At 45.9% G+C, this 26,918-nt stretch overlaps 2 protein-coding genes across 2 annotated transcripts in view; one reads left to right on the top strand and one right to left on the bottom strand.

The window, feature by feature from the left end:
• Positions 1-26,918, bottom strand: part of syn2b (synapsin IIb) — a 497,087-nt gene that overhangs the window by 152,627 nt on the left and 317,542 nt on the right.
• Positions 1-26,918, top strand: part of LOC119973965 (metalloproteinase inhibitor 3-like) — a 41,490-nt gene that overhangs the window by 9,507 nt on the left and 5,065 nt on the right. Inside the window, exons 2-3 of the mRNA XM_038812668.1 lie at positions 24,983-25,071; positions 26,275-26,383. Coding sequence (XP_038668596.1) covers positions 24,983-25,071; positions 26,275-26,383 — 198 coding nt within the window. The remainder of the gene's footprint in view (positions 1-24,982; positions 25,072-26,274; positions 26,384-26,918) is intronic.

Here is a 26,918-nt window from a genome sequence, read left to right as displayed (position 1 = left end):
TGCTGGCCCCCCTGTGGGGGCTAGAATCGGTAGTGCCCGCGCCCATTTCGCGCCATCGTGAAATGCAATGGCATTCACGACGGCGCGGACACTCTGCCTCCATTTCGGAGAATTCCGCCCGATGTGTTCATCACGTCAGATTTAGCAACGAACATACTGATCAAAGACTGCTTACTAAAGGTTCTAGTGTTGCTGTTAATGAGATATTGATGGAGCTGACAATTTAAACTGCCAATCAAACAAAATTGCTTGTTTTAAAAGTGTTGAAGGTGCAAATAGCTTCACACATGTCTCTTTTTGTTGCTTTACACTGCACTACAGGCAAAATACAACAATTCAACCCTTTTGCAAAGAATAGGTTTAATCATGGGATATATGCGAATTGAGGATGAATGGGAAAGTTCAACCAGGTCACTGATGTTCTCAATGCAGCTCAAATATAGGGGACACACACATGGTATCATCACATTTCAGAGACCTCCGTGGTCAAGAACATTGTAAACTGAACAGTGAGCAGACAGTTTTAAAACCTAATGCTGCTACAGAGTGGAACTCTCAGGGGACTGCACCAGAATAACAAAACAGAGCAGCTCTGCAATGTTTCAACAACGTTTGAGGAATGCTATCAAGAAAAAATCTACAGTTAGGTCATCCCTCTAATTGTTCCTCATAACCGCTATATATTTACATTAGCAATTTCTGTACACCTTGTATGTGGAGAAAATGGTTGGACGACCTTAATATTTTACAGGTTAGAGATCAGTTGTGTTTTGTAAAATAAAATTAATCTAATTTGCATTTGCAGTCTGCGATTTACATCTCTCTCCCTCATGTCTGTTAGAGACTGGCTATATGAGGTGTGCAGAATTGTTAGTGTGCCACCTGACAAACACATCTTTCACGGACAGGAGTTAAATACCCCACCCCCCTGCAATATTAATATTGCATGCTCTTCACATAGTTAAATTATGAACAAATAACTTTCCCTGGCTCTCTGGCAAAACATATTAGATCCCCTCAAAGAGCTGGAGAGGAAATTTCCTGAATGAGATTCCAAACACTCTGCAACGCATCGTCGGTACCATTTATCATTGTAACAATCCTGACAGAGATGCCTATCTTGAACTAAAATATTAGAAAACAGGAACAAAAATGGCTATTCAGCCCTTGAGCCAATGTGCCATTCAATTTGATCATGGTTGATCTGTACCTTAACTCCATTTGAGGGATGTAGATCCCTCAAACATCCTTGTCTGACAAAAACCTCCCAATACAAAAGCAAAATCTGGAAGTGCTGGAAAAAGAAATGAAAACAGAAAATGCTTACAACACTCAACAGGTCAGGAAGGATCCGCACGGGGGGAGAGAAACATAACTGTTCGGTGGAATCTTGTGGAGGCAACAAAGATCTCTGCCGCCAGTTGGAGAGCCGGCAAGGCTCTTGGGAGGCCCGCAGCATCTTGTGCCCCTCAGGCATTTGACTGGCCAGTGATGGGTTTTCCCCCAGGACTAAAGATTCTAGGGCAGAGGCCCCACTCAGCGAGAGCTGCCAGCCAATCGGGGACGGGGAGCTCTTCTAAACTCAGAATACCTCTGGGGAAGCGGTGGTTGCTGCTGGTGTGACATGTATCCGAGGTCTCAGATCGCCAAAGGATCCAGGCGTAGTGAGTGTGGGATGGCGATCATGGGGGGAGGTAGAGAGAACAGAAGGGGTAGGAAGAATGACTCTCCGTGGAACTCCCCAACAATGCCAGATCTCTTAAATCAGGCACTTGGTGCCCTTAATAAATGGACCACCCCCTCCACCCCTCACCCCTCCCGCAGGAGCCCCTGCATGGCAGTTCTTGCTCACTCAAGGGCAAATTAATCGTCAATAGAAGGGCCCTCAAGTTGCAGAGGGAGAGGAAAGAGATCCATGGGCCTTCCCGCACTTGACTCAATCAAAGTGCAGGAGGGAAGGCAGTGAAGTTTTGTGCTTTATGAGAATCCAGAGAAATCAAGAAAATTCTGGATTTCCACCAATGTTTATGTGGGGAGATAATTTCTGACATCACCCCTTAATGCCTAACTAACTTTTATATTATGCACTCTCACCAGAGGAAATTGTTTTGCTCCAACAATCCATCAACTCTTTTAACCATATTAAACACTTCCATTGTATCATCGATAAATCTTCTGTACTTAAAAGGGCCTTGTTCATGAAACCTGTCCTCATAGCTTAACCCCCTTTAAACTTGATATCACCCTGGCAATGTGCATTGCACTTGCTCCAAGGCCACTATATTTTTCTGGAGATGTGGTGCCCAGAACTGTGTTCTTCAGACATGATCTAAAATGAGGGTTTTATACATCTGCAACAGAGCATCCATCTTTTTATATTCCAGCTTTCTTAAGATGAAAGCAACATTCCATGGGACTTTTAAATTACTTTTTATACCAGTCCAATAGTTTTCAGCAATTCCTATACTTGAACCTCTAAATTGATTTGCTGATCCATTATCCCTAGAATTTTACTATTTAGATCTTCCTAGGGTCCAAAAGCTGATGACCTCACACCTCTCCACATTAAATTCTATCTACCTTAGTTTTGCACATTTGTCTCATTTTTCAATATCCATTTGTTCTGCTCCCAACTACACCGCTTACTGTGTCCCCTAACTTAGTATTGGTAGAAAGCCTGGATTTACAGCTCTCTATTCCTTTATCAAAATCATTAATAAATGCAGTGGAAAACTGAGGCCCCAGTACTCAACCCTGGAATACATCACTGGTCTACATCCTGCCAATTAGGCTACATATCATTATCCCTAATCTCAGACTCTTACCTGTTAGCCAATTCCCCACCCATGTCAATAGCTTACTTCCAATTCCATGTGCTTCCATTTGTGTTATCAATCTTGTGTGCAGAGCTGAATAACATTCAGAGATGTTCCCTTATCTACATTCTCATAAAAATCAAGTAGGTTAATTTGATATGAATTATCTTTGCAAATTCAGACTGGCTTATTGTGGTGATGTTTCATAAACAGTGACTCTCGCTATAATGACAGATTCGAATTATAAATTTTAAAATGCAGACTCACAAATCACCAGGTCGACTTTCTTGGCTAACCATATCTACAAACATGGATTTTTGAGAACTGCAGGACAGGGCCTCAGCTTCCACTTGCTGTTGAAAGGAGTTTCTACTGACAACCAATATTCACATTTGCACTGACAACGCTTACAGTGGAATTAAGCAAACATTTAGGATTTCAAAAACTAAATTGCACCATTCTTTCCGCAATTTGAATCTTTTCTGAAAAAAACATTTGAGTAATTTTAATTGATTATTGCCAGCTTTCAAGCTATTTAGCACTGTGCCAGTTTCAGCTACTCAAGGCTGACATGAGAAATGGATATAATGAGGAGATATATTGGAAAAGCTGGTTTTCTTCTACTGATTTGTGAGAGAAACCCTCAGTTAATCTAGATTGGGCCAGTTTATCATTTCAGGTGCGCTGGAGGCTGATGTGTTATTGGATTACATTCAATTCTGCTGTCAGTTTTTCACTTAGCATTTGTCTCATAAATATTTACAATAATTTGAAAGATGTAGCCATCCTCTGAGCTATTACAGTATGACTCTATCAGGACCTATGAAGTATGTTAATTTCCTTCTTTTGCACAGCTGCAGTTGATAAAATGGTTTTAAGGGTAGTGAACCCAAATTTAATTCAGTCAACGAGTTTACACAGAAAGAAAATGCATATCCCAGTTTTATGCAGTTCCCATCTCATGACCCCATGAGATCTGAACCTATATCAGTATTCCATCTGCCCATGTATTACAACTGAGGCTAATAACAGCTGTACTACCTCCCCCATGGACTATTATTTTGTGGAGTGTTAACCTGCCTTAGACAATAATGTATTCATTTTAACACTGTTCCACTAACAGCAAACCAGAGTTTAAGACCCCTAGATAATGTATGCATAGAATGTGCGCACTATACACGCAAAGCATGCAGTGCTTCACCATGGTTTATCACCTACTGTTTGTAATGCTCTTTTCTCCATTCCTTATTCATAGGCCAATACAGACAAAATCTTATATTTATCCAAGATCCAGTTGGATGCTGGGGGAGTTAAGAGGACTTTCATGATGGGCGAGCTATGACTGGTTGATGGACCAGTCATTTGTTGTTATTTTGTGAATCATGATTTTATCCCTCCAAAGTTCAAGGGTATGATTTAGCCCCCGTGTTGCACATGGCGTGGAGCCGTGCGCAATGGGTAAATCCTATGAAAGCCCCGAATCGGCCTCCATGCCAAGCGCCGCGCCAGTCGCGAGTCACCCGACTCGCTCCGCCTGACGTGACCAGGATCACGTCCCAAATCCAGATAATGAGGTTTAAATGAACCATTGGGCTCATTTAAATACCCGGATGCCGCTTTCACCTGGCACCCGGGAGTCAACTGCCGTATGTGCGAGACCTTGACAGAGCGCTGTTTGGCACTGGTTTCCACAAATATAGACCTGGCATGACAGCACGTCGGGGGTGTCTTGCAGGCCATTAGAGACCGCCGGGTGGTCGGGGACAGGACAGGGTAGTACGCTTGCATTCGTCCTTGCACCTTAGCACTCCCTGAGGCAAAAAAAGTGGCAACGCTCTGGTGAATAGCGGGGTAAATCCTGCCGCTGCAGCTGTTGAAAAACACCCTGCCAAACACAGCCGAATGCGGACTATGTTTTATGTCCACTAAACTGCACCCCAAAGCAAAGGTCAGATTAAAAAGGATGGACTGTAACCGGATCTGGATCTCCGGCCCTTATTTCAAACAGATCCCATTTTCGCCACTAGGGGAAGGGGGCAGACATGAATCAAACATGAGGGAAATGTAAACTCAGCTGTAACAAGTGCCTTAAGCCAGATGAATGACTATGGCGTGATTTAACGAAATGGAAGTCCCCATAGCGAGCCGCGTATTTAACGGTGCTGGCAACCCTGAGAAACACCCGCTATTAGCTGCCTTTGTGGGATTACGAATCCAAGTCTGTTTTTATGGGGAATAATTACTTGAGGAGATTTCAATGTTTTGATGGGCATCCATGAATGGGAGTGGTCCTTTTTATATCTCAATATGGCTTCTGGTCTTTCCATGGTGGAAACTGGGGAGTTGGCTATGAAAGGTGTATGGCAAAGGATAGTGAGTGGGGTGGCATATGTTGGCATTAAGTTGGCATGGGGCTATAAGGAACCATGGGGTGTGTATGGTGATGCAAGGATTGACATGAGATGGCTTAGATGGAGCATAGGGAGTGTGTTGGGGTGAGGAAGTGTGACTGGTGAAAGTTAGAGGGCCTAATACTTAACAAAGCAAATGAAATGAAGTCCCAGAGAACCATGGCTGCCTCCAAACTATGACAGGGCTGCCAGCCCTGACTCCATCCCACAGCTGGTCCCCAGCGTGAAAATCATGCGGATATCATGTAAACATCGTCCTGATTCCCGCTACTGAATCGGGAGCGGAAATTTGAGTCTAGAGCTCTGCAGCTGAGAGCACAGATGTTCTGCCACCTCAGTCATTAATATTTTTTATTAGTTTAAATAAGGTGCACTTAGTGTTGGTTAAAATGCTTTGCATTTGTAAACAGCTCAAGTCACCAGTATTAAGCCAGTGGCAAGTGGAGGTTCACCATTACAAAGGACACAGCAAGCAGGATTGCTTCTTGCATTCCACGGGGCCACCACCGTTAAAAGGCACCTATTCAGTGGACTAAGGGACTTGGCATCATGAATGGAGTGGAGGAGGCCCACTGAGAGCGACCCCCTGCCATTGCTGCTGACCACCCCACCCCCACCATCGTACCGCAATTCCCTTCCTGCCATCACTCATCCCTGGCTTGATATTCAATGATGATACTGGGTCTCAGGCGGGTGTCATACCTGCAGTAGCCATCACCTCCCCAATGGCGCTGCCGATCAATCATGCTGCCAGCCTCTGATCGACCGGCAGCACTTGGCAGGTGTAACTTCTGCCCTTCGGCTCCTTAATCCAGGATAAAGGCTCACCACTGGCCTGCACAGTGCCTGACGGCAACAAGATGCAGCAATCTCGAATAGAGGTAACACGGGACTATTGCCACATCTCCAGCTGGCAGCTGAGATCGCCATTGCTTCCACAAGCTTCCACCCAATACCTCAGCGGTAAGAAAATCTACTGGCCAATGATGCCTGATTTCAATCACACAATTAGTTCACTTCTTATTTACACAAATTTCAATAATTCGAACGGAGAAATGTTCAGAACCATAAAGTTAACATTAACCTCAACAGATCAAACATACCTTACAATAAATGTTCAATAGTCTTTGACTTTCCTTCCCAGCTACAAACATTATGGGTGTGATTTAATGGGCGTGTTGCGCTTAAACGAGAGAGCGACGAGGCTCTTAGATCACAGGGGAGGCCGAAAACGAGAACCACGCCGGGCGACAATCGATTTGCAATCTAACCGCCCACTTCACAGAGAACTTAGCCTTGTCTGTCATCCTACCCACCCCCTGCACCCCTCATCCCGCCTTCCGCCGTCTCTCCCCTTCCCACCTCCTTTTCCCTATCCCCCTCAGCCCCTTCCCTCTCCCACTCCTCCCTCACCTTGTTATACCCTCCCAGGGTCTGTGTAACATCACCACAGTTGATGGGACTGTGCCAGCGCTGTCAGCAGGTCTGTATCAAAGGCAGGGCGGTGATGATAACCCGCTGAGGGCTGAGCACTGGTGCTCCTCAATCTATGCCATAGTTGACTCCTGCCTGTCCGCTGCGTGCTCACTCATACCCACCGCCTGCACATGGTGTACCCTGGGGGCGGATGGAAAAAGGCATCCAGGACCGCCATGCCCGGGGAGCCGGGGCAGGCCGCTCGTCCCATATCGCGGAAGAAATTGCCGGAGGCGTCATATTTCTCGTGGGCAACTTTTTTTTTAATGGTACACATCTATGTCCCCAACTACCCCAATCCCCCAATGGTGCCGCCCTACCTTCCCCACTCTCATCGCACTATCTCCCCCTCACCCCCAATGCCCCCATGCCCTCTCAGTGATCCTCGGCCTGTTTAGCCTTCCGTGCTCGACTGTTGCGTATCGGTGTCCCCCCAGAATGCACATCAAAGTTAGAGGCAGCTTGTTGCTTACTGCATTCCGTGGCCTTCGATGCCCTGGCCAGTGTCCTCTGGGGGTCCTGGGGGCAGGAGGGCCCAAGCCCACTTGCCGGCGGCACCTGCCCCGCCGTGCCACCCTGTTCTGGGTGCTGACTCTGACACAGGGAGAGTGGAACACAGGAGGGCTGGCGGCTGTCTTCGCCACTCCATGGGGTAGCACTGGGTTGGCACCCAACTTCCCCTCCTCCCAAATGGTGCCCATAAGGCCATGGGGTTTACTTTGGGATGGAAAGGCAGCTAGATCAAGCCCCGCTACCCCTCCACCATCTGGCTCTGCCAGCCCTGATGGCTCCCCAATGTCTGCAGCATGGTGTCGCGCCCTTGGCAACACTCCTCAGTAACTAGGACACACTCTGGAGCGCCCCACCTGAGATTGGAACATGCTCCCCAGCACCTCAGCTATGCCCGCCTGAGACTGCGACATTCTCGGCGGACCTCACCAAGGTCCATATTGGACTGGGTCACGTCCCTCAGTGACTGAGACATGCTGTCGAGACGCTCAGCCATGGCTGTCACCGACTGAGCCACACCTTGGACACCTTCATTCACGTTGCCGACTTTGTGCATTAGGTTCTCCACTGAGGTCGTCACCCTAGCAGTGTTGACCTCTGTGCCATGCATTGCTCGCGCCATCTCCTGCACTCATACCTTCTAGGGTTCTCCGATTGGCTATGTATCTGCTGGAGTGTCGCCGACAATCCCCTCTGAATATCACAGCCACACCCTATCGACTGCATCAGCACCGGGTACATCTTGTCGAGAGGCTCAGCATCTGTCTGGGATCCAACTGAGTCCTGGGATCCAGCAGACTTCCGACTGCTGTCTCGCCTGGGCATTCATGCCTCCACCTGATGTGCATGACAGCTGCGTGGTGTTCACCAGAATGTGCTCCAGGAGCCTGCCCACTACTGCCACCCATCGGGGTGTGTGCGTCTCTGTGCTGGTGGAGGGTTGGGATGAAAGCTGTGTCGCAAATACAGTGCTCTCCTTAGAGCCCCCTATCCAAGGTGGTCTCATGGGAGGCAGGGGGGGAACCACCTCAGATGGGCCAGTACCGTCAGATGGGGATACTGCGGGAGAATGGACATGTAGTTAGTGGGAGGGATGGGTCATTTTGTCTGGCATTAACAACTCATGTGTGACAGGTCATCTGGCTGTGGCTCAGTGGATCCTCACCTTTGCGCTGTACACAAACCTCTCCGTCGGTGAGATTGTCCTTGGCCACCCTTCTACCTCCAGGACCCATTCCTCTTAAGCGTTAAGGTCTCTGATGTGCATCACCCTGCTGCCAGTCTGGACCCGCTTCCATTTGTTATGTGCCAACTTCTCCTGCAGGGACACAGGGGGCATCATGAGCCACACGCCCCATTCATTGAGGTGGTTGTGGGGAGAAGATGGTGAGTTTGGGGGGGATAGGGAATATGGGAGGGAAGGGGTTTATGGGGGGGGAGAGGGAAATATGGGGGGTGGAATATATGGGGGGATGGGAAGCATGGAGGAATGGGGAGTATGCGGGGGTTGGGGCAGATGGGAAGATTGGGGAGAAAGGGAGGGGAAGGGAGTTTGGGGGTTCGGGAGTATGGAGGGGATGGGAAGTTTGAGGGGGGTGGGGAGCATGGGGGATGGTAAATTTGGGAGTGCCGGCATGGGCAGCACTACTGGACATGGATGGGCCAGGGCACGGAATGGTGCTGGGTGGGGGTGGTGCCAGGTGCATGCTTGGGGGTGGGGTGTGGGGTTGGGGGTAGCAGGCGAGGCTGGTGCCAGGGGGCCAGTGCCAGCCCACCCTTGCGGCCCGGTGGATGTAGCTGACCGTATAGCACTGAATGCCAGTCCTCCTGGTGACATTGCCCGAGCTGACGACCGCTGTCACTTCCTCCCAGGTGGCACTGGCTGCCCTGAGGCTGACCCTGCAGGCCCCTCGGGGAAACAGGGTATCCTGGCTGGTCTCGACCGCGTCCAACAATCTGACCAGGTGGGCATCTCCAATTCTTGCGACTGGTCTCCTTGGTGGCATGGCTCTGAGCTGTGTGGAGTTGGCTGTGAGGAACGGTTTAAGTGCTGCTCTCCCTTGTTGGGGCAGGGGCTGGCGTACGCGGTCCCGGCAACTCAGTCAGTGGGATAGTCATTTGTGGAGTTAAGTCTGTGGGGTCCTGTTAAGTGGGCCAATTAACAGTTTATAGCGGTGACTGCCTTGCCGGGCCGAGCGTCGGGATGCTCGCGGTAGTTCCCGCTTGCAACCACACATAGAAACTTTTCCATTAAATCCCGCCCTATGTTCTGAATTTTGTTGTCAATGGTAAAATGATGCCACACTTGTTGACCTCAAAGGAAGCTACCCACAATGATTTAGTAACCCCTTTCTTGATGTCATTTTGAATCTCATACCAAGTCAAGGGAATCTCTAGGTGCCCAGCAATAGTGATAACATCAAACAGGGCAAGCAACCAATCACACTGAAGCATTCTCACAGACAGCAAACCCGAAAGTTAAATGTGTTGATCATGAGCTTTTAATTAAAGTTTACAGAGAACAAACTAATTGATTGGGAAATAAACACTGGATTAATGCAGAAGCTTAAATGTCATTAAAAAACTTTTTTTAAAATACTATCATAGTGGAGAAATTTGACATTGCTCATATAAGAACAATTTTCCAAGGCCAGAGAGATTCAGCAGCAGTTTTCTAAAATTAATTCATGGGATGTGTGTGCATCACTGGAAACACGTGCATTCATTGATCATCCCCAATTGCCCTTGAAATGGTCGTGATGAGCCAGCTTCTTGATTGTCGGCAGTCTATTCAGTGTAGTTACACCCACAGGGTGAGATAACCTGAATGTAACCCAGACCTGCTCCTTTAGCCGAAAACAAAAACAAAAGACAATGGATGCTGGAAATCTAAAATAAAAACCAGGAAATGCTGGAAAAACCTAGCAGGACTGGCAGCATCTGTGGAGAGAGAAGAGCTGAAGAAGAGTCACATGGACTCAACATTTTACCTCTGCTTCTCTCTCTTCTTGGTATCAATGCAATCAGTCTTTTCTTCATATCGCTGTGGAGTGAAACAAATTACCTGAAGATCTGTGGTGGTAGAAATCTCAGAGGTCAAGTTACATCAAGGGCCGAAGATGGTTGCAAATGTGTCTGCTTTTATATTTGCACTGACATGCTGGGCTCTGCCTTTATTAAGGGAATGGTAAATGAGTCTTCTCCTTTAGCGTAGTTGTTTAATTGTCAAACACCATTCATTACTGGATGTGACAAGAGCTTTGATCTGATATGTTGGTTGTGGGATCGATTAGCATGTCTGGATGCTTCCACTGTTTAACATGCATGTATTCAAGCATTGTACCTTCACTAGGTTGGCACATCATTTTTAGTCATGCAGTTCGTGACATGCACTCTAATTGAACTGTGGTTACTCCGACAGCAATGGCAGAGTGAGGGATATGCTGGACCATGAGGTTAAAAGTTGTAGTGGAATGCAATTTGCTGCACGTGTGGTCAATGACGGCCCACAACGTCATTTCTGAGCTGCTGGATCTGTTCCTATACCATTTAGTGGCACACAAGATTTTGGTGCATATCCCCAATGTGAAGATGGGATTTCATTTACACAAAGACTGTGCAGTGGCCACTGGCGCCAACACTGTCATGGACAGATGTGTCTGTGACAGGTAGGTTGGTGAAGACACGGTCAAATAGAATTTTCCTTCTTGTTGCTTGTTTCAACACCTACTGCAGTCCCAGTCTGGCAGGTAAATGATGATATAGTTCCAAGCCAGGTTGATGTGTAATTTGGGGGTGAAGGACTTTTAGGGGGCAGTCCTCCTGTGCCTCTGTTGTCCTAATTCTTCTAGGTGGTTCAGAGTGTTGGTGTGATAAACCCCATGAGGACCACATGCGATCACTAATAGATCAACCCGTGGGGCTCGTGGAGTACAAGTTTCCCTGATAGCGAACAGAGGCTCATCCGCCTGGGACTCATTAACCGAGCCCTTTAAATGCCAGTCCTACCCTGGACTGGCATTGCGGTAGTCCCCGGTTGGGACTCTATTGCTGTGCGCCATGATAGAGGCTTCACTTTTGTATTGTAAATAAACTACATTAGCCTTCCTGCTTGTGTCTCCTGGATTATTACACTGGCAACAAGGTGCAAGATAAAGATTCTGGACAGCCTTTCCATAGTCAAACAATTCTGGTAAGAAAAGGCCAAAGAGGATCCGAAAATGCCGCTATTTGGTAAAATACAGCAAAATGGTGCGTGCATGGAAGATTGGCCCCAGTATGCCGAAAGAACGCAATACTATTTTCAGGCAAACGGCACAGAAGGCAAAGACCAACAGAAGGTAATCCCCCAGCTACTTGTGGAGTACCAACGTTCGCCATAATTAAAAGCCTGACTTACCCTGGAGCCCCGGACTCAAAGTCCTTCAATGAACTGTTGGAGCAAGCGGTGAAACACTAAATCACATCTGTGATACTGCAACGTTATAGATTCCAACACGGCCAGAAGTATTCCCGGAGTATCTATAATGGAAGTCCTGACAATACTTCTGAAACTGACAGAACACTGTGAGCATGGACCATTCCTCCCAGAGATACTTCGAGACCGAATATTATATGGGATAAGTAATGTCACAACCCAGAGGAAACTGCTGGCAGAACCTACACTGGACCTTAAAAGTGTCATACAATTGGCACTATCTCATGAAAATGCCGAAAAAGGGCCTGGAACTCCCGGGTTCCATAGATTACAGCGTCCTTAGCTGTTAGGAGACGAGGTTTCTCCACAGACGGTACTCACGTGACCCACCTGCCACCAAGTCAACAATCAGACACAATATATAAGGAGAGGGGTCAATGGCCGCGAGAACTGATGGGAAACCTCCTCCTCAGACTACGGAGAGCAATTGTAGAGTTGCTGCACCTGTGGTCATGGGGCACGCCCAAGGTTGGCCTGCCAAGGTAGGGCTGCCAAGGTAGGGCTGCCAAGGTAGGGCAACTTATACAAAGTCATGGGGAAGTAACCTGAGCTATTCCAGGAAGGCCTCGGAAAAATTAACGGTGCTCGGGTGAAATTTTATGTAGTCCCAGAGGCCCTACCCAAGTACTTCAAGACACACCAGTCCTCTACACCCTACTCACCAAAGTAGAGGCCAAATCATAGTGACTGGAGAGCCTAGGAATCATAACCCCAGTGCAATTCGCAGAATGGGCGGCATCAGTGGTCCCAGTATTGAAACCTGACAAGATGATCCGCCTTTGAGGTGACTATAAGATGACCATCAACAAAACCTCTTGTCTAGAGCGGTACCCCATGCCGCACATTGAGGATCTATACACAGAACTGGTTGGAGACCACATACCAGGGGCTGGTTTAGCTCACCAGGCTAAATCGCTGGCTTTTAAAGCAGACCAAGCAGGCCAGCAGCACGGTTCGATTCCCGTACCAGCCTCCCCGGACAGGCGCCGGAATGTGGCGACTAGGGGCTTTTCACAGTAACTTCATTGAAGCCTACTCGTGACAATAAGCGATTTTCATTTCATTTATTACAGAACCAAGTATGAGCCATGCATACCTCCAACTGGTGCTTGATGCAGTATGCAGCATCTAGAAAATACATCACTATTAATACCCACAAGGAATTATACGAATATACAGAGGGTGATGGGAAACATCCTTCAAGTATTGTCCAGGGCAGTAATTTACCCGGTTGACTGATAAATCTAAGGAGCCACCGAGAAGGAACACCTGGAAAATTTGGAGGAAGCTTACGGTGATTCTCCAACACAGGCAGTCCGTTAAAAGAGAAAAATGTGTGTGTCAGGCAAGCGAGATAACGTGCCTCTGGGACTGTGTTGGCTAGGCCAGCCTACACCCTTTAGAAGACAAGGTAAAGGCTGAAAATGAGCTCTGACAAAAAGAAACACAACAAAACTAATATCATTCCTAGGTCTCATAAATTATTATGCATAGGGTAGCACAGTGGTCAGCACTGTTGCCTTACGGCACCGAGGACCTGGGTTTGATCTCAGCCCAGGTCGTGGTTCGTGTGGAGTTTGCACATTGTCCCCGTATCTGTGTGGGTTTCACTCCCACAACCCAAAGATACAGGGCACGATTCTCCGAGCCCCGCGCCGGGCTGGAGAATCGCCGCAATCGCGCCACGACACCCCGACGCCGGCACGAGATTCTCCGAGGTGCGGAGAATCGGCGGCATTTGCGCTGGCACGTTTGACGCAGCTCCGACCGCGGGCTACGGGGCCACCGATTCTCCGGCCTGGATGGGCCAAGCGGCCGCGTGGATACGACAGAGTCCCGCTGGCACCATTCACTCCTGGTCGCTGCCGGCGGGAACTCTGCGCGAAGGGCTGGAGGGGCGGTGGCCTGTGGGGTGGGGAAAAGTGATCCTTCACCGGGGGGTGGGGGGGGGGCCTCCAATGGGGTCTGGGGGGGGCCCTCCAATGGGGTCTGGCCCGCGATTGGGGCCCACCAATCGGCGGGCCGGCCTCTCCCCCCTAGGCCTCCTTTGTTCCACGGCCGGCCCCTGAACACCGACGCCATGTTGAGTCGGGGCTGGTGCGCAGAAATCCCCCGTGCATGGGCAGCTTGGCGCGGCCCAACTGCGCATGTGCGAGTTGGCGCAGTGCCCAATTGGTGCCGGGGAGGGAGGCTGGAGCGGCGTGAACTGCTCCAGCACCGTGCTGGCTCCCTGTGGGGGACAGAATCGGTCGTCCCCATGCCTGTTTAGCGCCGTCGTGAAACACGACAGCGTTCACGACGGCGCAAACACTTTGGGCTCCATTTTGGAGAATCGCCCCCACAGTTTCTTCACCCTTTCCGAACTACATTATTGTGTGTATGTGTCTGTATCAAGTATATAGTCCATGTTCCGATATTGCCTTGCCATGTTGCATCTCAGTATGATCTCTGCTATCATTTTCATCAGCTTCTTTATGGTTTCTGTTGCAACGGCTTCCAGGATTTTGCCATCATTGATCAAGCACAGCTAATTAAGGATGAGAATATTTAGCATTTGTGCGGTTGGAACATGTGTAAATTGAATTACTAACTTGGAATTCAAAGCAATAAAATTAATTTAATTTAAATATTTCAGACCAAATTAACACACACGACCTCAATTTGTAATTTTATTTTCATTTTGTAAGCCAATGGCCTGAACTCAGTACAACAGAAAAGCTGTTAATATGCGACTGTACAGATTTAAAAAGTTGAAAGGAAGGGAGAAGCAGGGATTAAGTATGAAGCAATGGGGTGAGCTGGGGAATCACATTACTTCTTTTGCTTCTGACTGCATTGCATATGTGACTAAATTGTACAATGAGTTCATCTGCAGAAAGCAGAAGCCTGAAAAGTAACATTTTCTTTTGTCAAGTAAAGAAATTACAAATAAGAAAGACTTTTCCCAGCAGGGAATGCAAATCCATTATTGGATGTTTTCTTCTGAAATGTCTCAGACTGCCAACAAGCCAATTTACTTACCATCGTGATGCAAAATAAGTGTTTCTGTCTTCATATTAAGAATATTTTGCTGCTCAGATTAAGAAGGTAAAATTATGTAAGTGTAGGATTGGCTTTCTGCTTTATGCCACTATACATTAATTATCATCAGGAATATTCCACTGACAGCATAGAACAGGGGTTAACTGCAAAGTAACAGCAGCAGAATATTAATTATAGCAAAATGTCTGATAGACCAGATGCAATGGGACTCCTAATATGCCCAAGTTGTGCTTGTCAGGAACACTTAACTGCAGTATCTCGATGCAGTGTCTATTATTGGGAGAATTCACCATATCAAAAGCAAGATGGAATTGTAATACATAGTTGTATGAAAGGAGGAAAAGTCTCTCTGACTTCCCCAGGATCAGACCCCCAATTGATTCAACCCCTGTGACATCCTCCCAAAAGCAGGCCCAACCTACTGACCTTCCTGCAGAAACTGGGTGATTTTTCTGCCCTTTAAAACCAGTGGGAAGAATGGAGTGCATGTTTGACACCGACAGCTTGCAGCTTAAATTCAATCGCGACCCAATCCTGAAAGTGTTACTTAGCCATCTAGGTTTTACAATAATTATTGTTTCATGGGATGTGGGCGTCGCTGGCTGGACCAGCATTTGTTGCCCATCCCTAATTGCCCTTGAACTGGGTGGCCTGCTAGGCCATTTCAGAGGGCAGTTAAGAGTCAACACACATTGGTGTAGGCCTGGAGTATCCTTTAGGCCAGACCAGGTAAGGACGGCAGATTTCCTTCCCTAATGGACATTGGCGAACCATTTGGGTTTTTATGACAACCATTGATTTCTTCATGGTTATTATTACTGAGACTAGCTTTCAATTACAGATTTGGCAAATGCACCGCCAACCATTTTGGTATGAAGTAGAAAATGAATGCATGTTAAAACAGGAATAAAATACAGTCCATGCCTGATTATTTGTTTTGCGCTAAAAAAAATTGCTTAATTCAGATATTCAATGTAAGTATAGTAATATGGAAAGATAGGCTCTGAAAAAAATCTAAATTATCAGATAGTTTGAATTGACCAACTTTGCATTAAGAAGAGCAGAAAGCAGATTTATCCGAGTAACAAGCAGAGTAAAAATCTGATGGGCATCCTGGATATTTATTTGCCCAGCTGATTCAATTTTCAGAAAGTTTTTAAATGGATGTGTAATACTGCATATCATATTCCGATATGTAATATATTTATTACTCTCTTAATCAAACCGAGTTGTTAAATTATAGCGGTAATCTTCCAGAAATGATTAAGTAATTTATTGATTACTACAAACGTATCTCGTGATTTCGTTTTACTTGATACTAAAGTAGTAAAACAAATAAACAACTGTAGAATATTAACTATTAAATAAGTAGGTATAAAACTCTGATAACTAATAACTTCTTCTCCCTAGCTTTCTCACTTCTGTTCTCTCTGCAACCCTGACGCACACTCCTCTAAGAAAGAGCAGAAAACATTTATATAGGTCCTGATGTAAGGCCACCTGGTGTTTATTAGCCTGTATTAGCCTGTAACATAGTCTGATCATGTATTATTTAAATACAGAGATCTCTACATCCCCCTTTTCTAACATTTTCTTTTGGATATTAAAGAAAATTTTACATTCAAAATGTAGTGATTACAAAGTACAGCAAATATTAGACTTATGTTAAATTCATAAATTTAACCCATTTGGTTTTCTTTTTCGTCTTGTGGATCTTCTTAACTTATTAGTGAGTGGGCAAGAATATGGCAGATGGAATGTAATGTGGAAAAAATGCGAGGTCCATTTTGGTAGAAGGAATAGATGTGAAAAGTATTTCCTAAATGGTAGAAATTTAAAAAGTGTAGATGTACAAATATAACATTCGAGGCTATGGGTCAAGTGCTGACAAATGGGATTAGGATTGGCAAATCAGGTGCCTTTCATGCGGCGGTACAGACTCTAAGGGCCAAAGGGCCTTTTCTGTCCTGTATTTTCTGTGATCTTCTTAACTTGACAGTGATATGGAAATTTTAATGTCCTTGTTGATTGATTGGAATGAAGTTGTTTTCCAACATGCCTTGAAACCGTGTGATTCAATCAAGATCAGGAAAATTTGTGTTTGACCTTTAACTTGAAGAATATCACGACGATTTCATCGAATTATAGCATCATCTGAAGTTTTTATTAGAAATGATCTTGGAGAGATCTGTCTAATAATATGAGCAATGTCAGACCAACCTCCTTCAGGAAGTCTGAATCGGACAGTATCGTTACCGGTTAAAAAATTTAGATTCTTTGCATGCAGGTTTTAGTATTGTCGTAGTTTTTCTCTTTGTTGATGAATTTTCTTAACAGCATTACATTGATCAGGATCTGGAACATGTAACTGAGGTAGAATTGTTCTAATGTTCCTGTTGAACAACATCTGGCTGGCGTTAGTCCTGATGCTAATGGTGATGACCTATAAGTGAGTAATCAGACTGCGAGTCTCTGGATTTACTCATTAACTGTTTAATTATGTGTACGACTTTCTCAACCTTTTCATTTGATTGTGGAAAATGAGGGCTGGATGTTATGTGCTGGAAATTGTAATTCATGGAGAATTCTTTCCATACACAGCTAGAGAAACATGGACCATTATCTGACATTGTTGTATGAAGTATACCATGTCTTGCAAATATGTCTCAGAATGCTTTGATAACAGCTGAGGATGTAAAATCATTTAATTTCATGACTTCAGGAAAATTTGAAGAATAGTCAAAGACTAAAACATAATCCTTGCCAAATAGATTATCATAGAATTTACAGTGCAGAAGGAGGCCATTCAGCACATCGAGTCTGCACTGGCTCTTGGAAAGAGCACCCTAAGCACCTTACCCAAGGTCAACACCTCCACCCTATCCCCATAACCCAGTAACCCCAGCCAACAATAAAGGCAACTTTGGATACTAAGGGCAATTTATCATGGCCAATCCACCTAGCCTGCACATCTTTGGACTGTGGGAGGAAATCGTAGCACCCAGAGGAAACCCACGCACACACGGGGAGGATGTGCAGACTCCGCACAGACAGTGACCCAAGCCGGAATCCTGGGACCCTGGAGCTCTGAAGCAATTATGCTATGCACAATGCTACCGTGCTGCCCAGTAAATGAATGAGATTGATACCTACTTTCACCCATAGTGATGTAACAATGTCATGCTGTTGCAATGTTTCTTTGCACTGCGGAGTTTGGTGTTTCTGACAAGTAGAACATGACATGATCATGTCTGAAATGTGTCGATTATTACCTGGCTAATATATCGATTGTCTGGCTCTGTGTTTGCATTTCTCTATGCCTAGATGACTTTCGTGAAGTCCAGTAAGCATTTCTGACTTCATGCCGTCTGGAATGACAATGCAGTCATGTCTAAGCAAAATATCATCTAAGATAGTGAGTTCTGACTGTATACTTTGAAATCGTGGACAATGATCTTTTGGTCATCCATTCCGCAGGTGATTGATTACTCTGGTCAAAGTGGCATCTTTCTGTGTATCTTCACGTATTTGTTGAAGTTTTAGATCTGACGCAGGAAGCAATTCTTTGAAAAGTTGCAGATGAGCATCAACATCAGTGATGGATACTTATATGATTTATTCAGTGTCAGCTATGACTAATGCTTTACGGAGAGTATAGATAAGATTGAAATCAAATCTGCGCAACATCATCATAAGTCGTTGTAGTCGTGGTGTCATGTCATTAAGATTTTTATTGATTATGTTGACAAGTGGATGATGGCCAGTTTCTACGATGGATCTTGGTGGACCATAGACATAATCGTGGAATTTCATAATTCCAGTCACAAGTCCAAGACACTCCTTTTCAATCTGGGCATACCCGCTTTCAGTCAAAGTCATGGATCTGGATGCGTAGGCTATGGGAACCCAGTTATTGAAATGGTCTTGTTGTAGCAGAACTGCACCAATGCCATTCTGACTGGTATCAGTCGGAATTCTGATGGGCTTGGTCGAGTCAAATAATGTCAAGCTTTGAGCCTGGATCAACTGTTGGTTCAGATCTAGGCATTCTTCAATATGACTCCAAACAAAATCAGTGTTCTTTCTGATTAGCTGACGAAATGCAGCTGTTCTGCAGGAAAGATTTGAGATGAATTTCCCTAAAGAAATTTACAAAGCCTAGAAAACGTAAGACAGCTTTTTTATCTTTTGGTTTCTGCATTGCTTTGATGGCTTGTATTTTGTCTTCGTCTGGTTTGATACCTATTGCCGTAATGTTGTCGCCTAAGAATTTCAGTGAAGATGTGGCAAACATACATTTATCCTGGTTCAACTTTAAACCATATGTGTGTATTCAGAGTGTCCAATTCACCTAACGGCATGTCTTTCAGGACGTTATTTAATCATCTAATAATAATTGAAATTCATGTATGGCAGCCCTAAAAATGTTCAGGTTTTGGTGTTCATATAGCCCGATTTGAGACACTATACCTGTATTAGATTTTTAATGACTTTGGTGAATTAAATAAGACTTAATGGATGGGAGCAATTGCAGGTTAACTCAATGAGAAACTGGGTTCAAATGGAATGGGACAGATGGACGGGATTATCCTGTCTCTGTCGCCGAAACCGCAATCGTCGATCGGCTGGAGAATCCTCGTTTGCACCAAAATCGGGGGCGGCGCCGCTTTTGCGATGCTCCGCTCCCTCCAAAGTACTCGTATGGACAGCCTCAAGACGTCACCTGAGGCCCTCCCCCGATGGGCCGAGTTTCCAACAGCGTGGGTCACTCATGCTGTTTATTTTTGTGAACCCGGCGTGGCGGCTGTGAACTGAGTCCAGCGCTGCCACAGTCAGGTGGGAACCGCTCCGCGGGCAGGGCGGGCCTTTGCGGGGCTGGGCGCATTGGTGGCGGGGATGGTCCAAGGGTGGCGAGCCTGGCCAAAGTGGGGCATTATTTGGCAGGTTGGGTCTGCACGCGGCCGGCGCCATGTTGCATGGCGTGTCCGCTGGAGGCCGCCGCCGTGCGGCTGCGCAGCCCCGGACCCGGAAATTCTCCGGCTGTATCAACAGCTAAAGCCGAGGGCTTTATGCTGTGTGTCTGCTAGCCACTCAGCACACAGAGGATTTTTGCATCTTTTGCGGCTTTTTTCCGGTCATAAAACGCTAGTGTTTCCACGCCAGGATCAGCACTTAATCTTCAAATCGGAGAATTCAGCCCCATTGGTATAACTGATTAATATGATCATATTCCTTCCAATGAGGAAAACTTTCATCATTAGCAGAATCAGGGGCTGGATTCTCCGACACCCCGCTGGGTTGAAGAATCACCGGGGTGCAGCGTGAATCCCGCCCCCGCCGGCTGCCGAATTCTCCGGCACCGGAGATCCGGCGGGGGCGGGGAATCGCGCTGCGCCGGTCAGCGCCCCCCCCCCCCGGTGATTCTCCGGCCCGCGATGGGCATGAATCAAACCACCTCCCTTACCAGTGGGACTGGCAGCGCGGGCGGGCTCCAGGTTCCTGGGGCGATCTGGCCCCGTTGGGTGCCCCCACACTGGCCTGGCCTGCAATCGGGGCCCACTGATCCGCGGGCGGGCCTTTGCCGTGGTGGCACTCTTTTCCTGATGCGGAAGTGACCCCCTCCCCTGCACATGCGCAGGGATGACGTCAGCAGCCACCGACGCCCCCGTGCACGTGCAGACTTCCACTGGCCGGCGAAGTCCCTTCGGCCCCAGCTGGCATGGCGCGAAAGGCCTTCCACGCCAGTCGGCGGGACGGCAACCACTCCGGCGCAGGCCTAGCCCTTCAAGGTGAGGGCTTGGCCCCTAAATGTGCGGAGGATTCCGCACCTTTGGGGCGGCCCGACGCCGGAGTGGTTCACACCACTCCAAACCGCCGGGACCCCCCGCCCCGCCGGGTTGGGGAGAATCCAGCCCCAGATATTTGAACCATACCAGAATGAACTAAAAACCTTACTCTGAATCGGAATAAAACTATTGTAGTATAATGATCTGTCTGACTGCAGCTGTACAGGGCCTTGATAAGTCCACATCTGGAGTATTATGTGTAGTTTTGATCTCCTTACCTAAGAAATGGTACACTTGTTACAGATTGATTCCTGGAATGGCACGATTGTCGTATGAGGAGAAATTAGGTTGAGGCTGCCTGTATTGACTGAAAATTAGAAGAATGAGCGGGAATCTAATTAAATGTGTAAAATTCTGTCAGGGCTGGAAAGATTGGATGCAGGTATGTTGTTTCTTTTTGCTGAGGGCTGGAGGTGGTGGTGGGGTGGGCTTAGAACAAGGAATCACGGTCTCAAAATATAGGGTAGGCCATATTTAAGAACTCAGCGACCAACTTAAATGAGTATGTCACCACCGTCACGGACTTCATCAGAAAATGTGTGGACGACTGCATGCCAAATTAATCAGTACGTATGTTCCCCAACTGGAAACCGTGGCTCAATGCGAGATTGATTCCCTACTGAAGGACAGGTCTGAGGTGTTCAAGTCAGGCGACTCTGACCTATACAAGAAATCAAGGTACGACCTCCGCAAAGCCATCTGAGATGCCAAGAGAGAATATCAGACGAAGCTAGAGTCATAGACTAGCGTTACAGACTCTCGGCGGTTGTGGCAAGGCCTAAACAACATAACGGGCTACAAAGCCAAGCCGAGCAGTATCTCCGGCAGCAGCGCACACCTCCCCAATGAACTCAATGCATTCTATGCTCGGATCGAGCAGGAAACCAACAATCCGCTGTCCAGTGCCCCAGCAGCCCATAACACCATCACAGCTTCCGAAGTCAGATCGGCTTTCCTGAAAGTGAACGCTCGGAAGGCGATGGGTCCGGACGGGATCCCTGGTTGTGAAAGCTTGCATGGACCAGCTGGCAAATGTGTTTGCGGACATTTTAAACCTGTCCCTACTCCGCTCCGAGGTCCCCACCTGCTTCAAGAAGACCACCATCACACCGGTGCCAAAGAAAAACCAGGCAAAATGCCTCAATGGCTACCGTTCGGTGACCCTGACTTCAGTTGTTATGAAGTGCTTTGAGAGGTTGGTCATGAAGCGCATCACCTACATACTCCCACTCGCCGTGATCCACTGCAATTCGCATACCGCTGCAACCGGCCCACAGCCGTCGCCATCTCCCTGGCCCGACACTCATCCCAGGGAGCATCTCGACAACAAGGACTCCCTACATCAGACTCCTATTTATTGACTACAGCTCAGCCTTCAACACCATGATCCCAGCCAAGCTCATATCAAAGCTTCAAAACCTACGACTTGGCTCCTCACTCTGCATCTGGATCCTTGACTTTCTAACCCACAGACCACAATCAGTAAGAATAAACAACAATACCTGCTCCACAATAGTCTTTAATACAGGGGCCACGCAAGGCTGCGTACTTTCCCCCCTACTATACCCCTTGTACGCACGCGACTGTATGGCAAAATTTGGTTCCAACACCATCTACAAATCTGCTGAAAATACGACCATAGTGGGCCGGATCTCAAATAACAACGAGTCAGAACACAGGAGGGAGATTGAGAACCTAGTAGAGTGGTGTAGTGACAACAATCTATCCATCAATGCTTGCAAAACTAAAGAGCTGGTCATTTACTTCAGAAAGCAAAGTATTGTACACACCTCTGTCAGCATCAACGAGACCGAGGTGGAGATGGTTAGCAGTTTCAAATTCCTAGGAATACACATCTGCAAAAATCTGTCCTGGTCCACCCACATTGACGCTATCACCAAGAAAGCACAACAGTGCCTATACTTCCTTAGGAAACTAAGGAAATTCAGCATGTCCACAGTAACTCTTACCAACTTTTACAGATGCACCATAGAAAACATCCTATCGGGCTGCATCACAGCCTGGTATGGCAACTGCTTGGCCCAAGACTGCAAGAAACTTCAGAGAGTCGTGAACACAGCCCAGTCCATCACACAAACCTGCCTCCCATCCATTGACTCCATCTACACCTCCCACTGCCTGTGGGAAAGCGGGCAGAATAATCAAAGACCCTTCCCACCCGGCTTACTCACTCTTCCAACTTCTGTCAGGCAGGAGGTACAAAAGTCTGAGAACATGCTAGAACAGACTCAAAAACAGCTTCTTCCCCGCTGTTACCAGACTCCTAAACTACCCTCTTATGGACTGACCTCATTAACACCACATCCCCGTATGCTTCACCCGATGCTGGTGTTATGTAGTTGTCGTGTTAAGCACACTGAGATAACATGGGCTGAAACTGGATGCAGCTATAACTGAAAGATAGTTCACACCTTGAAGTTAGTTCAATTTGATTTATTGAACCTGTCACACAGTTAGTTCAATTCTCTGTGAGTTCGACTCTCTGCTAACCTAGGTGTGTTTGCTCTGACTGGAACAGACTAGCTCTTAGCCACATGCTGTAAGTGTTATGTGATATATACACCTTATTCACTCTGTAGATGTCCCCAGTGGAAAGAGGCGGAGTGTGAGTGCCTCGTGCCTTTTATAGTGGGAAACCACCCCCAAGTGTTCTGCCTGCTGATTGGTTATGTCATGTTCTCTGTGTTCATTAGCTGCCTGTCTGTATATCATCATGTGCACGTCTGCATATCATGACAGTAGTTACATTGTGTACCTTGTGTTGCCCTATTACTTTTTTTAAATTTCATTTTCTTTTCATGCACTTAATGATCTGTTGAGCTGCTCGCAGAAAAATACTTTTCACTCTACCTTGGTACATGTGACAATAAACAAATCCAATCCATTTAACACTGAAATAAGGAGAAATGTCTTCACTTCACTGGTGAACCTGTGGAATTCTCCACCATAGAAGGTTATGGAAGCCAAGTCACTGAATATATCTAAGGACAAGGAAGGAAATGGATAGATTTCTCTCCTCTAAAGGTTTCATAGAAACATATATGGAAAATAGAACTAGGAGGAGGCCATTTGGCCCTTTGAGTCTGCTCTGCGATTCATTATGATCACAGTTAGAAGTCTTACAACACCAGGTTAAAGTCCAACAGGTTTGTTTTGAATCACTAGCTTTTGGAGTGCAGCTCCTTCATCGGGTGAATGAAGAGGTGGGTTCCACAAACATATATATAGACAAATTCAGTGATGCAAGATGATACTTTGAATGCGAGTCTTTGCAGGTAATTAAGTCTTTACAGGTCCAGACGGTGTGACTGGCGAGAGGGGTAATCACAGGTTAAAGAGGTGTGAATTGTCTCAAGCCAGGACAGTTGGTAGGATTTCTCAAGCACAGGCCAGGTGGTGGGGGGTGAATGTAATGAGACATGAGTTTATAATCATTCATTATGATCATGACTGATCATCAAGTTCAATACACTGATCCCACCTTCTCTCCATTTCCCTTGACTCCTTTAGCCCCAAGAGCTATATCTAGTTCTTTCACAACATTTTGGCCTCAACTGCTTTCTGTGAATTCCACAGGTTCATCACTCTCTGGGTGAAGAAATATCTACTCATCTCAGTCTTAGGTTTACCGCTTATCCTCAAACTATGACCCCCTCGTTCTGGACTCCTTCACCATCGGCAACATTTTTTCTGAATCTGCCCAGTCTAATCCTGTTAGAACGTTATAAGTGTCTATGAAAACCCCTCTCACTCTTCTAAAATCTAATGAATATAATCCTAACCGATTTAATCTCTCTTCATCTGACAGTCCTACCATCCCAGCAATCAGCCTGCTAAACCTTTGCTGCACTCCCTTCATCGCAAGAACATCCTTCCTTAGATAAGGACAGAACTGCACACAATACACCAGGTGTGGCCTCACCAATGCCCCATACAATTGCAGTAAACATCCTTCCTCCTGTACTTAAATCCTCTCGCTATTAAGGCCAACATATCATTTGCCTTCTTTATTCCCTGCTGTACCTGCGCGCTTACTTTCAGCGACTGATGCACGAGGACACCGAGGTCTCGCTGAGAATCCGCCACTCACAATTTACACTCATTCAAATAATATCTGTCTCAAAGGGCAGGGAGAGTTTCAAGGGGTGTGGGGAGAGTGTGGGAGTATGGTGTTGAGATAGAGGATCAGCTATGATCATACTGAATACAGACTCATACAGGCTCAAAGTGTTGTCGCCTCATACACACAACTTCTATGTTTCTATAGTTCTTGTTTCTATCTCAGCATAGAAATCTTTAGTATTGCAAAATTATATTAATACATCTACTTTGTATTCATATATTTTAATACTATAACATTCTCTCTCATTTTGTTTTTAATAGTGATACGAGTATTAGTCACTAGTAAAACGTTGGTTTCTTCTAACGACATGGAACATGACACGGTCCAGTATGCAGTAACGCAAGAAAAGGTACATAAATGTTAAAGACTTGAGCAAGCAGATTGGTCGTTTAGATGTTAAATAAAAACAGAAACATTGGAAATGCACAGTCTGTTAGTCAATAATTTAAAAACAGAGGTTAACATTCTGACATTGCGTAACCCGATTTTCCTCTATTAAATGATGGTCGACCCAACTATGAATGTCTAGAATTTTATGTTTCTATTTGGATTTTCAGGAGATGTCTTTTTTACTTTAGGCCTTTAGCATGACTATATGATAATGCAATATCATGGTCCTTTAGAATATAATTTCAAATGATTAGAGAGGCAATATATATTTTTTTACCTCTGTGTAGTTTGGAAATGAACCATTTGACAAAATTGCCACAGCTAGTTTTGAGCAGTTCTTTTGAAGTTTTCTAACCTTTTTGACATTCCCACAATAGATTTCTAGTTTACTAAAGGCTTATTTCTCTTCAGTATAAATATAACCCTTGATTTTGAGAAGATATTTTTGTCAAGTGATCAGAATAATCATCATAGAATCCCTACAATGCAGAAGGAGGCTATTCGGCCCATCGAGTCTGCATCAACCCTCTGAAAGAGCACCCTACCTAAGCCCACACTCAGCCCTATCCCCGTAACCCCACCTAACCTTTGGATGCTAAGGGCCAATTTAATATGGCCAATCCACTTAACCTGCATGCCTCTGGACTGTGGGAGGAAACCAGGGCACCCAGAGGAAACCCACGCAGACAAGGTGAGAACGTGCAAACTTCACACAGACAGTCACCTAAGGCAAGAATCGAACATGGATCCTAGCGCTGTGAGGCTGCAATGTTAACCACTGTACCACCTTGCCATCTATCTAATTGATTAGCTAAGTCTTATTGAGAAAAATACTGATGTGGAATAATATTAAACATAATTATTTTTGAGTAATGTATCTCCAAAGATCCTTCTAATGCATGAACACATTACCAATATATCTCTCCACATGCACCCTGGCAATGTCAATAATTCCACAGTGAAGTTTGTTCTTGCAAGTAACTATTCATATATGAAAATTCATCTATTCATTTAAAGGGTATAGTTTTTATAAAGATGATAAGGTTTTGTAAGCTTTCAAAATTTGCTGTTGAAAGAACGCTAGGCTGTCTAAGTGAAGCTTTTGATTATGATGGTGTAGTCTTTTTTTTACTAAAAGTATTAATGTTCAAACCTTCACCAGATGTACAAAGGATTTGAAAAGAAGAAAATGGTAGAGTATGTCTACACAGCTTCAAGCTCTGCTGCATGTGGTGTAGAGCTTGAGACCAATGTCCAGTACCTCATAACAGGTAAGATAAGAACTTAACGGGAACAGTTGCATTATTTAAATGCCTTCGTTTTTATTCACTTAAATACTGGCAGATCTCCAGAGATGTTATGAAAGTGAATGGCTCAACTGGTGAGGGCAAGGATGAAGGAGAGAGGAGGAAAGATAGGAAGGGATGGGATGTGAATGGAAAATGACAGGAGAGTGCAAAGAGTAATGGAGGAGCAGGGAAGCAGAGAGGGAAAGGGAGGGATGGAGTAAAGAAACGGGCGGGTTGAAGGAAGGGGTGCGGTGAAGGAAGGGTAGAATAGGGGAGAGAGCAGAGTGAGGAAGATGATAAGGGGAGGAAGATGATAAGGGGAGGAGAAGGTGGAGAGGAAGGAGAGAAGCCTACTGCTTTCTAGAAATGAGTTCCCACTGAAATAATGGAAAAGGGGTGGAAACAATTTGGAATGTTTTTGATTGGTTCTTTTATACAGTGCTTTACACACTCACTGTAAGTAGGCAAATCAACTAATTTATTTCCTCAAAATACCACAGTTATACATAAATAAATG

The sequence above is a fragment of the Scyliorhinus canicula genome, chromosome 11 (assembly GCF_902713615.1).
Source record: "Scyliorhinus canicula chromosome 11, sScyCan1.1, whole genome shotgun sequence".
NCBI classification, from domain to species: Eukaryota; Metazoa; Chordata; class Chondrichthyes; order Carcharhiniformes; family Scyliorhinidae; genus Scyliorhinus; species Scyliorhinus canicula.
Note: the sequence above shows the minus strand (reverse complement) of the source record. Positions and strands in the feature narration are given on the sequence as shown.